General features: G+C 39.8%; 1 protein-coding gene across 1 annotated transcript in view; it reads right to left on the bottom strand.

The window, feature by feature from the left end:
• FAM13C (family with sequence similarity 13 member C) overlaps positions 1–16,467 on the bottom strand; it is a 141,252-nt gene that overhangs the window by 26,701 nt on the left and 98,084 nt on the right. Inside the window, exon 6 of the mRNA XM_080823161.1 lies at positions 11,782–11,866. Within this exon, the coding sequence (XP_080679287.1) occupies positions 11,782–11,866 (85 nt within the window). The remainder of the gene's footprint in view (positions 1–11,781; positions 11,867–16,467) is intronic.

Raw genomic sequence — 16,467 nt, 5'->3', positions numbered from 1 at the left:
GATGCTGCTAAACACAGTAACAATGAGAACCATCATTTTAATAATTATTATAATCAGAATAAGGAATTAAATATTATGCTCTCCTATTGAACACCAGCTATACATGCAGAGTTGCTATGGAGTTAATACAGGGAATGAGAACCAATATATCCCTCAACATATTGTCCCTCCTCCCAGTTCTTATTTGTAAATAGGAATAATCATATGTAATCTTTCTGGAGTGATTCACTATGTCCTCAACTTGTAAGAGTTTTTGCATGTATTTAATCTTCATAACAACCACACGAGGCTGATAGTAATAAGATCTCCATTTTAAATTCAGTGTGGAAGGAGATATAAACTATGTTAGCACCAGGGAAGGTCTGACCAGTGCTCATGATAGAAGACTCCACATCTCTGACTATGGGAGCCAAAGAGTGTTTCTGGCAGCCCACTCACTGAGCGGTAGGGAACAGAGAAATCATTATCATCAGTGTGTGAAGGCCAAGAGACAACTTCTGATCTTGCTGCAACCCCAGGTAGAAAAAGATGCTGTATTACATCTGTTGAATAAGTCAGTTTTAAAAATACATCTAATGTGAATTTTTAAAGTGATTCAAAATTCAAATAAATCTCTACCTGCAACCACTTGAGACACACTGCTGAAATCTAATTGAGTAATGAATTAGCCATAGTCCTGTGGATTTGTTGATTTGCATTCTTAGGTATGCCCTTCATGGTGGGCTTTTATAAGTAGCATTCAGGTACATTCCAAATGCCAAATGTCAGCCTTTGTTGGTTTTAAAAGCTAGATGAGCCAGAAATATGCCCAACACTCTAACAAGGTACAAGCATCTGAATTTTCACCCAGCCTCACCCAAAGAGGGCCAGCAAAAAAAAAAAAAAAAAAAAAACCTAGAAACAACCCGAAAACATCTGATGGAGACACAATGGGCTCAGTTATAGGTATGTTGAATTTGAGCACCTGAAGGTACAAAGGGGTTAGCTATGGAGTCACAAAAGAGAGGACATGGCTAAGCTTGAAGTCATTTCAGTAACTAAATCTGGGAAGGCAAGTGAGATTGCTTTCTTGGAGACTACCAAGAGGGGACAAGTGGTACCTCCAAGATTAGAAAGGGTGGGGTAGGAATGAGGACAGATGAGGAGGGATTCTGGGTTAATATAATTGGCCAAGTTACTGAGTGGGATGTGGCTGGCAATCCAGTCAGTGCCAAATTCTGTGGACAGCTACCAGAAACATGTGGGATCTAGAGGGGAGGGAAATTTGTGAAAATTTGTGAAAGCAGGACTAGGTTTTATGGTAGGCACTCTGTGCAGGTCCAAGAGCCACCTTGCCATCATGGATAAAAGCACAGGATATAGGAGCACCTGGGTGGCTCAGTTAAGCATCCAGCTCTTGGTTTTGGCTCAGGTCATGATCTCAGGGTCATGAGATCGAGCCCCAGGTGGAACTGTGCGTTCAGTGGGAAGTCTGCTTGAAATTCTCTCTCCCTCTCCCTTTGCCCCTCCCCTTGCTTTCTCTCTCTCTCTCTCTCAAATAAATAAATAAATAAATAAATCTTTTAAAAAAAGAAAAGCACAGGATATAGGCTTGGAAACATCCTAGATTCAAGTCCCAGTTTTGTCATATTTGTGACCTGGGACAGATTGTTCAATCTATTACATTCTCAGCTTTCCCATCTACAAAATGAGAATTCATTCGTTCAACAAATATTTATTAACCAACCATCTACTGCATGCCGAAGCCTTGTTTTAGGGCAGTATGACAACTGTATCTATCTCATAAGTTGTTTGGGGGATTAAAAGAACACAAGGAATCTCAAGAGTTTAGGACAGCACCTGGGGGAGGGGACATAATAATCCACCAATGTTAGTTGCTGTTGTTTTGTATTTAGAGTATTACCTTTTTCCTAGTTAGGGAACTTAGGAGAGGAGCTGGCTGTTCTGGATACATGAAGAGGCACTGTGGTCATCATCCTCTGGAGGTGCCCAGTAGGCCCTGATTATATGCAAGTATGGAGCTCAGAAGTCAGAGTCCAGGTGAGTTTGATCTCACCATGCACCTCCCCAAATCAGCCTTCCATAGTGGGAGGCAGAGCTGTGAGCCTCATTTTCATTTTGAAGGAGTCAATGTATTGATTTCAATTAAAATGAAAGGCTAATAGATTAGGGCACTGGGTTAGCTGAGCAACAAAAAATCCCAAAATTCACCCTAAAACCCAGAAAACAACAGGGATCAAGAACCTTCACTCAACTCAAATCTAAACTTATTCCTTGCCTCTGTATTTTTTTTATTACAATCTTCTAATTAAATTTCCATCAGTAAATGCAGATCTAGGTTTTAGGTTTGTGAGTCATTCTTTTGTGTGTGTATGTGTGAATTTGTATTCACTGCATGATTACTATAAGAATAATCAAATACATTTTTTTTAAGTAAGCTCTACACCCAATGTGGGGCTTGAACTCACAACTCCAAGATCAAGAATCACACACTCTACTGACTGAGCCAGTCAGGCACCCCTGTGAGGACTTCCAATTTAATCTCATCCCTCTTGTTGCCTAGAAAATTATAAGAGGACAATTTCAGAATATTGTTTTCTTGAGTTATTGCAATTATACCTAACATACACAACACTTTTACCAAGTAAACATAACATTCAATCATAGAAATGCCTAAATACATAATCTTCATGGTATATTGTCACTATTATCTTTTAAGTCCAATCATAACTTATAAGCAGTTTCATAATAAACTTTTAAAGATTTTTTTAAATATTTTTATAGACTTAACGGCAAGAAGAAGGAACAAATAACCACTAGTTAAAAAAAAAAAAAAAAAGTTATATCAAGAAAGGCCTAACCAAAGGAAAATCACATTATCATTTGGCTAACATGTTGTTTATACTCTGCACTATTATATTATACTAACATGCTGGTATCATTTTGGGAAGAGCAAAGAGTTTGAACTCACAAATTTTCAGTATAAAAATAGTATTCAATAAATTTAAGTGCCTAGACAAAATTAAATGTCTTAAATACATTTTAATTTCATACCACAACTAGCTTAGAAAAGTAAAGTCCCAAGGTAAAAGAAAAGAGGAAGTAAAGACAACTAAAATGAATGGAGACAAAGGAACAAAAAGTGGCAAGATAGTGGGTGAGAAAGAGAAGCAGCCAGAAAGCTGTGGGGGAAGAAGTATAAAAACAAAGAGACACTGAGGTGGTGGGGATGGGTGAGAAGGAAGGAGAGGCAGGTGACAAAGACTGAGTTTGCACAGAGGAAACAGGGAGTGAACATCAACTTCTAGCCCATGAAAGACTGACATGTTCGGACGTTAGTGACTTCTCCCCTCAATCAGAACTGTAGTGTCTGAAGGCTGCAGTAACATGACTTACACTGAGGACAATGCAAGATCTCCAGATCCTGTCATAATGAGAAAGGGAAGAAATCCATGCTTTGCATTGTTTTGGAATAGAACATCTGAAGTAAAAGTAATTCATATTTTTGGAGGCAGTTTCTATACAGAACCAAACCAAATGTCTAATTCGGGGAGGAAAGAAGAAACAATGTTCTAGACAGATCTACCAGTGATTAAATGAACCTTTGCACATTATTCATCCTTTGGCCTATATGCATACTACCAAAGAACAGTTGAGAAATAACCAAGGGAACTAGCAAGGCCAATGAACAATTTTTCCCCCTCCCTGTCTCACAAAAATGGAGTCAAATGCTCAGGTTACAGAGCTCTGCTTGAGCTGTGGGACCAGGGAAAGAGCCACTGTCATCCATAACAGTGTCCAAGATTTGGAAGTACTTTCCTGATATACAGAGAAAGCTGGATGCTGTACTCTGATTATTGTTCAGCCTAAACAGCTCTCCAGGTCTTCTAGTTAATTCCTGCACAATGGACCACATCAGTGGTACAGCGGATAAAAATCTGCTCTTAAGATACCAAGCTGTTTTTGAAAGCATTTTCATTTAAAAGCAGATGTACTTTGCAAAGCAGAAGGAAAATTGAATATACAAAGCAAATGGGAAGACAGAAGGAAGCAAATTCTAATCAGTGGGGGGCTGTTCTTTACTAGGCTTATCCAGTGTCAGTTAGGAAAGATTAATCTAAGAAGTTAGTCCCAGAGTTCCACAAAGACAGAGCCACAGAAAATTATGATCCTCAGGGAACTGGAAGAGACAGTGTAGGTTCTTCATCCTGGGCTTAGGGGTGGTAGGGTGGGGGTGCCCAGAACAGTGTCAGACACCAAGTGTCTGTGCATGCCATTGGTCATTTCCAGACTATACTTGTGTCATAAGCATGACAGAAGGAATAACCAGAAAGGTTTAAAATGACCATAATATATGGGAAACTGTGTGAAAAGGAAAAAAGATATATGAAAACTCTGTACCACTTGCTCAATTTTCTATAAACCTAAAACTTCTTAAAAATAAAATCAACCAAATTTCAAAAAATGACTATCAACCTGCTAGTTAAAAGCCTGGACTCTTGAGTTAGAGCCCCAGACTTAGTCTGAGATAGCAGTTGTTCACAATTGTTACGTCCTTGGCCAGGCAAACCTCTTCTACCACAGAATCTTCTTTTGTAAAGAGTTGTAGCAAGGACAAATGGGATAACTTGTTACCACAGTCCTGCCTTAGAAATTGAATTTAAAAATCTTTTTAAAAATAATTATCTGTAAAAAAATTTTTTTAATTTAAAAATTAAAAAAATTAAAAAATAATAATAATAAATGAAAAATAAAATAAAATAAATAATAATTACCTGGCTTTTTAGGCTATAGGACTTTTTTTCTCTCCCTATAGTTATAGAAACAACCTCAGAGAATATATTGTCATCTATAAATTTTGCAATAATTAACAAAGTACTTTCCTTAGAAAATAAGGGGTTAGTGTGAAGTTCCCTCTTTCAGATACTATGAAGATGGTTATAAGAGCATCAGAGAAAAATTATTAACAGTAAAGATCATCTCCAGGCAAGTTATGTCATAGGTTTAGCACAGGATAGATTTTATGGTAACAAACGTAGTTTCAACTTTAATAGAAGGTAATTATTCAACCATCAGCTCTATAGATTATTGCTGTTATAAATATCTTGTGCTGAAGGGAATTAGTGTAATGTCAATCATATGAAAGATTCCAGAGGGGACCTAGGGAATGGACAGTACTAATGGCATTTCACACCTTGAAAGTAGTTATAATTATGACAGTAGATAAAGACAAATGTTAAGCATTATCAACTGGAAGAAAAGCCACATAAGCTCTGACTATGGCAAGAATGCCCAGCTTTTTAAAAAATAATAGCTGACATTTATTGAGCATTTATTAAGAAGGGTGTGCTAAGTTCCTCGTACGCATTATGCTACATTATTCTCAAAATAATCCTAAGTAGAAACTATGTTTTTTCCCCATTTTTTTTAAAGAAAAAGAAAATGATGTACAGATCAAATCATCTGTCCAAGATCACTTAACCTGCACATCAAGTTCTGCAAAGAACCGTTTCTGAACAAGGCAGAACCAATGGATGTGATTTATTTGGGCTTTCAAGAAGTTCATGACATGGTTTTTATATCAGAAGTTATTTAAAAACAAAACCAAATGATGACTGGGCTAAATGTTTTGCAGTGGATTACAAAACCCACTTAACAACATGCAGCAAAGAACAGAGTTGAATCAGTATCTTTATGATGGACATGCCAGTACTAATCCTTGCAAATGGATCCTGGATTAATCTTATTTTACATTTCAAAAGTGACATGGAGGAGGAAATAGAGTCTTGAGTCTGAGGTGGCAGATGATATTCATATTTTTCAAAGAATAAAATGCTGAGCAACTCACAAGTCATGAGGAGGCTCAACAGCAACAGGCGACCTTCAATGTGGGCAGTAGGCAATGCAGCTGGAGAAAACTATCCATGTACTCTTAATAAGCACTAAACTATCAGTTTGGTATGGAAGGGAATTTTGGAGCTCTAATGGAATAGTGCTATGATTTAAAAGCCAAGAAAAGAGTATGGATCTCTAGGAAGAGTTCAGAGAACAATCCAACATGCGTAATATTTTGTAATTAATAAAACACCCTCATGCCCATAATTTTTATATTTTTAGATATTCATTTTTTTATTGAGATCATCATAGTTTCATACGTAAGAACTAATAGAGTGTCCCTTGGGCACTTTGCCAATTTCTCCTAATGGTATCATATTTATAAATAAAATTCCATTTTACTCCATCTGGAATCTGCTATGAAGGTCAGGTAAATGCATATCAAGAAACACACAGGGTTCTAGAGATGGTTTAGATCACAGGAGCTGAAATGACTATGAAAGGAGGGGTTGTAACAGGTTCATCAACTACAAATCTAGGTCACTTCAGGTTGACAAAACATTACTTTCAAAACACATTAGCAGAGAGTATATACATAGAATATGGGCTTAATTTCAAATGCTAGAATATCAGAACTATGGGACTTACTTAATATTTAGACTGGATAGCAAATAGCATAGTGTGAAGGACTAAACTTTGGAGTCCGACTGCGGAAACCCTTCCCCTCCTCCTGTTTCTTACCAACATCTCCCATTCAGTAGCTGTGGGACCTTCAGCAAGTTATACTAAATCTCCAAGCTTATTTCTTCATCTTTCATCTGGCCATAATAATGGCACCTACCTCATAAGGTTGTGAAGATAAAAGAGGAAGACCCAGCTAACAACGTCTGACACAAATGAAAATGTCTTTATTAGCTAATGATGAAATTATGCATTTAAAATCTTTTAAAGGAAGGTTTCTAAACCTTGGCCCTATTGACATCTCGGACCAGATAATTCTTTTTTGGGGAAGTAGGGGTGGGCACAGAAAGTTCTTGTTCATTGTAGGATGTTCAGCAGCAACCGTGGTCTCTATCTCATTAGACGTAGCACTTATCTTCCAGCTGTGAAACCAAAAATGTCCCTCGATATTGCCAAATATCCCCATGCCTGGGGGGTGCAATGGGCAGGCGGATGCAAAAAAATCAACTCTGGCTGAAAGCCACTGCTTTAAAGGAACTAATTTAGGACAAAAAGAAGTACTACTTTCTATGGTGTTAGCCATTTCTTAGTTAAAGCAACAGGTGTAACATACCAAAAATATTAAAAAGTTTCAGTTAGGATTTAGAAATACCATACACACATACACATAGATCCATAAAGAGCAAAGTTTCTAAATTATATTTGGAATTATGTGCACTTAAAAGGTTGAAGTAATGGAGATCCCTTCTTACTAACTTTCAAACACTGTGTGGGGTCACTGCCAGATAGGATATAACATCAAGTTGAGTGGATAACACACCTAGCAGACACACGAGATGCCCCCATGTTCCAGAAGGCCAGTTATAAACTCCACCTGCAGGAGGAGGTGGACATTTCTTGCCCCCTAGAGAAACACTAGAGCACTGTGTTCCAGAAAGTGTTCCTGAATCTCTCTGTACCCCAGAATTACCAGGGCAGCTTTTCAAACAGAAATTTCTGGGCCTTATCTCTACATTTTAATTTTGCATTTTAGGGTGGAGAGCCCAAGACATCTATCTATAAGTTTAATAAGTCCTCCCAAGTAATTGGTAACATCTGGTCAAGTCGACAGTGTCTTAAAATATAAGAGAGAATTCAGGTTCTCTTTAACTCTGCCCCATCTTAATTTGGACATAAGAAAGCGACCTACACACCATTCAGAATTCCTTATGGGAATAATTATATCCTATAAATAGTTATATACATTAGCTCTCACTAATGATCAACATTAGGAACAAAGCTCTTACCCAAATAAAAAGTTTGAGAACCAAGATTTTATAACAAAAGAATTAGAAACTGCTATGGTTTATTATTTCTAGTAATAAGTCTTCAGTTATCTCTGGTGACAGCTTTTGCTACAAACTCCATACCATCAATCACCCATGTTCAGACAGAACAGGGGTTACTATGCTTCGTCATGTAGAACAAACAGTCCTTCTGCACACTCTGAAAATGACAAGCAGTTGAAAAGACAATGTTCATCCCATTTTCTATTCAACAACACCAGAATAGATCCTTACTAATGCCACAGAGGAAGAATTTGCTTCAGCTTTAAGGAGCTATTGATATAGGCAGAGGGATCCTGAGCCTCAGTGTGGAGGGGGTTTCCATCTCAAAATATGCAATTTGCAACCTACAGGTAGGGTTACCAGCTATCCCAGATTGCCTGGGACTGAGAATTTCCCAGCATGTGGGACTTTCAATGCTACAACTTAGACATTCCTGGGCAAACCATGACAACTGATAACCCCATGTATAGTCTAAAAGTCCTCTTGCAGCTGCTTCCCTCTCTATCACTTTTTTCGAAGGATCCCTCTATCCCCCAAATCTGCCCTAACCCTAGTCCGTGTCCCCACCCCACACATTTCTAGTCTGCTTGAGCACCTTTCTCCTCCTAAAGTAAATGGACTGAGCTGCTGGTCACAGACCCTGAGTTATAAGTCCAAGTCGTCCAGGAAATTGAGGTGAAGCAGAATCAAAGAGAATCTGAGAGAACCTGACCTTCTCCCTCCTAATTCAAGACACTTAATAATGGTTCCCACTACTTGGGAGTGTTTATGAAATATAAAGGTCACAGGACTTCCACCTCAGACTGTCCAGCAATGAGGACTAAGAATCCCCATATGTGAAAACCTTCTTGGTAATTATCACGTGCAGGAAGGCGCACCAACAATATTCAGAACCCAGTGCTCCTCCAGGGATGCCATGAAATGTGTTTCTGCTGCAAGGGCAGTTTATAATTGCATTTCCAGAATGGAGATGCTTTTCAGATATTTTACTAGGAAGGACTGACCTTTGTAACCTATAAATCCAAGCTAAAACCCACACGTTGATCTCAAGAGACCATTTCAAATGCCTACACACTTTACTTGTTATGCCCTAATTGAGTCTAAAGTAAGCTTGAAATCTATTTATGTCAGATCAATTTATAAATGTTTGCCTTTAATAGTTAATTGGTAGCATATTATATCCAGATATTTCTGTAAAAATCACCTGTTGGGTTTTGTCCTTGTTATACCAATTACTGACATCAACAATTACTAATTGAATAGATATATACACGTAAGGTTCAGGCTAGATGCTAGGCTTTGGGAAGAGGAAAATTTTAAGTTATATAATCCTTTATAGATTTATGGTCATTTATACTAATCTTATGTGATCACACTCTCAACATGGATTTTTATACACATAAAAATTAGTTTCAAGGTGGTCAAATATCACTCTAGAAATCCTTTCACAGTCCCTGAGCCTTTAAGATGAGCAAATATTTCTTTTTTCTAACTGACACATGGATTAGAAAATATATTATCAAAAAAATTAATTAAATAAATGTAAAATAAATAAATAAATATATATACACACACATACACACACACATATATATATATATATATGTGTGTGTATATATATATATATAACCTTCCTATAAACACTCATTTTGGAAGCCAATGAGAACCAATGATCCCATAAATTAATCTGTGAAATACTATTTCAAATGTTTGCCACATTGGCAATATCCCTGCCAAATGCAGAGACTTTTTAGGTCCCTGAAAACATCTGGCAAGTGGTTTCGAGATTGTGTCAAAGGGTTATTGGAAAATTAGAGAAGATACGTATCAAAGTACTACAAGGTCCAATATAGGGGCTGGAGCTTCTTCACTCTTATACAGTCATTTTGGCTACATGAGACTCCTTATTCATAAGCTCTATGAAGGTGAAAAACATCAAGATTTCATGGATTTTTATCTTTGAAAACTTGCCAGACTTGCCAGAAATATTCTTGACTAGTGTGTGGACACACACACACGGAATGAAAACCTTCCATCTTCATAGACTCTCTTGGAGGGCTCTGGGACACCTCAGATTGACCTACATTTTGGAAATTCAGCATCCTCTGTAAGGAGCCTCCTGTCCATTTCTGCCATTTGACACTTAACATGACATGTATGGATTGTTCCTTTGGTATGGACAATTTCTACATAAATTTGGCATGTATTTCCATCATACAAGGAGTGTTAATAAGCTCGTTCAAAATCCTGTCCATCCAGAATGAGAAAATGCAAAACTACTCTTGACCTTTGGAGATTATGACACATACACAAACAAAAAAGTCATGGTTTAAAATAGAAAAGATATATATATACATATATATATATATATCTTGATATATATATATGTATATGTATATATATCTTTATATGTGTGTATATATATGTGTATATATATACACAACATACAAATATTTTATAACTCTTTGCCAGATACCTGTGTAGTTATACAAAACATCAGACAACTCAAAGGTGAATTTGCATCTGGCTTAAGACTTCGTTATGTGTTTATATGTGTTTGTTGAGGTTGGTGGAAGAAGAAAAGTGTGTCTAATAATCTGACTTAAAACTCTAATTGGATTGACATTGGGTCCTGCCCCCTTTTATTGCCTTTCATCAAAACACAACGGATGGCTAGCAGAGCAAGGGGAGCTCATCAGAAAATAAGGACAGCCAACTAGCCACCCGCATCCATGGGGAAATAATTTACCACTTACCAGCAGGGTTACACTAGGCTTCAGTGTCCTTATTGTGAAGCATATTATTTCACAGATTAGTTTAAGGATTTAATATAAAATATATAAAGGACTTAGTGCCTGGAGCACAAAAATCTTCAATAGTAATAAAGCTACTAAGAGTAATAAAGCTAATAGTAATAAAGCTACTAAGAATCGCTACTAAGAGTAGCTACTATTATCCACTATTATTAATACACTTAATTATTAATTAACATACTTAATAAACACTGGGATGATGTTTTTACCTACTTAGACCATATGGATCTCTTTTAACCAGTAATGTCTTAAATGAGCTATTAAGAATGACACTGAAATACATTACCTTTTTAAATCTCTTCTTTCAGTTCCTGGAGATAAAGGACATCTCATGTAGCAAGTTCACCTAATCCTATTTTTATCAGCCATCCAGAAACCAGTCCATAAACCTCTTACCCATCTGGGTTATAAAAGATAAGCTGTGCTCTCATTTCTACTCTTATAAATTAGTGTTTCTTTCTTAACTGTCTTTCTGGAAGCATTAATTTGCCTTCTGCTTACTAGCCAATCTACCATCTCTGGGGTTAAAACCAGAGAAACTATCAGACAAATGGAAATCAATTCTGGGACTTTTCAACATAGAAGTTAATGCAGAAAAAAAATCGAGACAGAAAAAGACAACATAGGATCAGAATGAGTTACACCACTCACCTCCGCTTTGCCTGTGTTGAATCATTACATTACATTACAAGCAGGTAATAGAAGAAAGCAAGTAGTAATGTTAAAACTCTCCTATCACCGAATACCTCAAAAGTACTATGAGTATCAAGACAGTACAGATTATCTACACCCAGTGATAGAAAATAAGTACACCACTTGTTTGTCACAGAAAACCAAGTAGGAATTCATTAGGACCAGGAGTTGTGGTGAGTGTTTTTCACCTGACACCTATTTATGCTTAAATCTGACGCTTGGCCCCCAGCTGGAGAACATACTCTATACCAGCACACACCTTAATTCCTCCTGCTCCCTCTCAGCTCCCCCACTACAACTCAAGCACCTCTTCAGCTTTTCTGTTGCGCCAGGCATGGTTTCCCCACAGGAGACCGGGTTTAGGAAAGCAGCAAGAAGCTGAACTATCCTGACAGTACAAGTGAAGACCTGTCCCCAGCCCAGCCTCTTACCTGCAGCATCTGCGCCTTCCACAGGCACACTCTGGGTCGACACTGGGGTTGGGTCCTTGAGTCCGTGCACCTGAGCAGCTTCTTCCTGGTTTGCCAAAAATGCAGAGCACAGATCAGTTTCCAGGGCTTGGAGCTTCAGCAAGGAATTCTGCCAGCAAAAGCAGAACATCGGGCTAGCTAAGTAACTGCCTAATATACAACGGTGAGTCTGTAGCTCCGCAGAACACCTTCCTCCGGCGCCTGGCAGGGGGAAGATCTCAGCTCCAGCTGCTTCAGGTAGAGCTGATTGTGCCAGAATCAGATACACATTATTCCACATGCAGCCTCAGTTTCTGCCTCATTTCAGTCCTAACGTACGTGGGTTTATGTGTCACACACGGGACTGGTGATTTCGTCAGCAGGAGACGCTGCACCAGAAGGAGCCAATCTGAGATGGTATCTGCTTCCCCGAGTGCTTAGGGCTTTACGCTTTGCAAGTGTTTCATTCATTGTGCTGACATCAGGAGCAAGTGACATTAGGCCCCTCCCAGGCTACCATTCATAAAAGCCAGCATCCCTTCACTACGAAGACTGCAGCAGACCGCAGCGCATAAAGAGTTACTGCTGCAGAGGCCGCCTGGCATCTGGGAGGTGCTTCTGGGCTCCCTGATCTACATCTGTGTCTGGGAGGGTATACGCATGCATGCGTGTGTGTCTTCTGAAGTTGCTTCCCTCACATGGGATGGCTATAGATGTCTATATCAAAAGCAGGGTGGAGGAAGCAAGGGAGAGGGCCTGGGTCACTGAGGGAGAAGCAATTTCTTAGCTCCCAGAACAACCCTCTCCCCACCCCCTTCATTTCTCAGTTTAAATTTCTCCCATGGTTCTTAATAAGAACAGAGTCATGCAGACTGACGCACGTTATCCTGCCATGATGCAGATGCCCAGCAGATTAATTCCCCCGACCAGGTGAAAGTGAGTCACGCCTGAGGCCTTGGCGGGGTGCCACTCCCCTGCAACAGGAAAGCTCTGCAGGCCTCAGCAGCTCCTCCACCCACAGAGCTCCTGGCAGGGGTGGCCACCTGGAGTGGAGACTTGATCCTGTGCCTATTATGACCCTCCAGTACACACATACTAGCTCACACCCTACCCTTCACATACCCTATTCCCCACACGTCTTCATACACTCACCCCCATCCCTATCCCGTGCATACCCTTATACCCTACCCTACCTTCACCCCCTGTTCTCCACACCCTCATGCCAACCCCCATACCTTCACACTACTTGCACATACACTTAACCTCCAAATAACCCCATATATACTCTCATTCCTACTCTTCACACTCACCTTTTTTTATCCCCTACTACACACATGCACACAGAGACACCCCACCATACCCACACCATATATATGCCCTCAGACTCAGCTCCCATTCTCACATCTATTCAGTACATACACACACCCCTACCCACATATATATCCTCACGCCTTACCTCACGTAAGTGCCTACCTCCGGCATCTCTTCACACTGGGCCCCTCCCCACCACAATACCTACTCCTACACACATACCCTCATCCATGCTGTTGATGTAAGTAAATACGAGCCCACAGCAGTGTTTTCAAAGTTGTTCCCTACTAAATGGGCTCCGATACCTCCTCGGCCGTGCTCAGAGATGCAGGCACAGCCTCTGTGCTCAGGGGCTGCTGACTGAGGGCCCACGGTTCAGATTAGGCCTCGGCCTAAGATCGGGTCACCTTTTGATTGCTCCCTCCTCCTTTCTGGGATGTTCTCCCAGTATTTGAGGGTGAAAGTAAGAGCCTGAGGTTACTGACAGGAGCTACACAGGAGCAAGGGCACCAAGTTTCTGAAAAGAGTTCTAGGCATGTGGGAGACAAACAAAAAAACAAACAAACAAAATTCCAAACTTCCTACTGGCAGACCTTGGAGACTGACCTTTCAAAAAGAGCAAAACTATTTTGAAAATTAAGAAATGATGACATGAGAATGTAAAATGGTGCAGGTGCTATAGAAAACAGTATGGCATTTCCTCAAAAAAAATTAAAAATAGAACAACCATATGATCCAGTATTTCTGCTACTGCATATATACCCCGAGAGAGTTGAGAGCAGGGACTCAAACAGATATTGGTGCACCCATATTCATAGCAATATTATTCACAATACCCAAGAGTTACATTATGGACTGAATTGTGTCTTCCTCAAATTCACATGTTGAAGACCTAACCCCCAATGCAACTGTATTTGGAAATGGGGCTTTTAAAGGGAAAATGAGGTCTAAGGGTGGGGTCCTGATTCAATATGATTGGGCTCATATAAACACAGAGAGAGAGACACCAGGGATGCATACACAGAGGAAAAGCCATGTGAAAAAGTGGCTATTTTCCAGCCAGGAGAAAGGCTTCAAGAGAAACTAACTCTGCCAGCACCTTGATCTTGAGCTTTCAGCCTCCAGAACTGAGAAAATAAATGTTTGCTGTTTCAGCCACCCAGTCTGTAGTATCTTTTTTTTTTTTTTTTTTAATGGCGGCTCTAACAGAGTATTAGCAGATTAATACAAGGAAGAAGGAGGACGGACAGACGGACGGAAGGAAAGAAGGAAGGAAAGAAGTCCCTTCCTACATTTAGAGGAAGGGTGGGGAACCTGCTGCTGCTTGTAGACTCCATGTGTTCTTATATATTCTACAAAACAGAAAAAGACATGTCAGCTCTGCTACCTTCTATGCATCTGGCTTTGGGCAAGCGTCTTTGCTATTCTAAACCTTAGTTTTTTCATGTATATATATAAGCATGTATAATACATATATAAAATAACAAACATATAAATATATGTATATAAATAAAAATATATAAAATAAAAGCATGTTATATATACATATACACATATACATATATATAAAACACATTTTTATTTTAGGACTGAACACTGGGTTTATTTTATTTTAGGACTGAACACTGGGTTTATTACAAATTATCTCCACACCCCAGAGGCCACTGGGCAGAGCTCTGGTCATGTGTGAGGCCAAATGCTACACCAACCCTGAGGCCTTGACTCATCGCTTTATCTTCCAGGGCCCCACTCTCTGCATCTGCCTATAAAGTGCCTGGGACTGGATGACTTCTAAATCCCCTTCCAACTGTAAGGGAAAGGAAAACAAATATGTACATACACTGAGGATGGTGCACAGAATATGGCACAATGTGGATGCTTAGACGGTGTTTCTGGAGCTGAACCAAGTGTACATGCAACACAAATAAAGAGCAAATAATTTCAATGCATAGGAGTATGTCAGCTCACATTCAGAGGCCTCCCCACAGGGAGTGACGTATAATGCTGAGACCCAGTTATGGCTAGAAGTAGTAATTGGGTTGTTGTCTATCTTTCTTTCCCACCTCTCCCTCCCTTGTACTCAGACTGAAGCAAAAACAAGACAGGAGATTTGTCAAAGACGATCCATCTGCACGGCTGGTTTATTCCTCTCTGAGATAAGAGATAGGAGTAAGGTTAAAGGAACGGAGAAGAAAGCAAGTGGCAAATGAAACAGGAGAGAGAAGATGAAGGTCTCAAGGTATAAGACCACTTTCAAGTAGAAGGGAAAAAATAAGCTGCTATAACTGAGGACAAAAAAGCAGAATGAAAGTGCCTTCCTTTCGATGGTCATTCTGTGACCAGTTGTCATCAACTATATACCTTCCTCACTCCAAACTGACCCATTACCTGAAGATGACCGGATGTTGCTCAACATAGGAACGGAGAGTGGGGATTTGGACATGCTGTGTAGGATGGGTCCTTAGACCCATTATAAAGGGATACCTCTTCTGTTGACCAGGAAACCCAGGACAAGGGTGGGGGTAGGGGCCTTACCTGTAAGCAATCTATGCCACTGTCATATGTCCTTCCAGTGAGCAACAGAAGACATTCAGCCTGTCGCATCAGGGCTGAGCCCCATAGACAAACCCTTGAGAAGGCCCATGGACACGTCACACTGCACATTGTGCCCCTACACAGATATAACACCACACACGCAGCTACTAGGCTCTGCCCACTTTTAACGCACAGAGAGCTGCACTAGGCTCTGGTGAGACTGGTATCAGCCCCTTCTTGTGGGGCTTCCAGTGTAGTGGGGAGATAGTTAGAAAACAAGCAAATCAAATAATAGTGACAGTTTCTACTGTCATATGGTGATGGGAAAAAAAACCACAAGCCCAAGGAGAGAGTAAGCACTCATTTAACTCTGATCTTGCCTGACTCAGTGACCTTAAATGCAGGCACATGCCTTTCCCCTACAGAAAACTAAGGGCTGTAAATCCCTGGTGTCCTGGTGCTACCTCAATGCCACCATTCTATCACTAGGACCTGCACTCCCTATGAGGCTGCCCCAGCCGGCTCCTCAGAGCCAGCCTGCTAGCACTAATGCAGATTTACATCCCAGGTCTCCATAATGGATCTTTAGGATCTACAGGAAAAATGAACAAAGGCTGATGGATCCTCTAAAGAACAATAACTACCTCTCCTTCCCCCTCCCATCTGGATATGTACGAAACCAAAGAGAAGTCCACGAAACCTAGGTGTGGCTTTCTAAAAGCTCATTTTTTTTCTCTTTTACATAATGGAAAATATGCTACTTGTTTTAGAAAATACTCTACTCACTTTTCTCTGCTATGCAATTACTGGGTCCCTCTTTAG

The sequence above is a fragment of the Martes martes genome, assembly GCF_963455335.1.
Source record: "Martes martes genome assembly, chromosome: 14".
NCBI classification, from domain to species: domain Eukaryota; kingdom Metazoa; phylum Chordata; class Mammalia; order Carnivora; family Mustelidae; genus Martes; species Martes martes.
The sequence above is the reverse complement of the archived record's forward strand: the minus strand, read 5'-3'. Positions and strand labels throughout refer to the sequence as shown.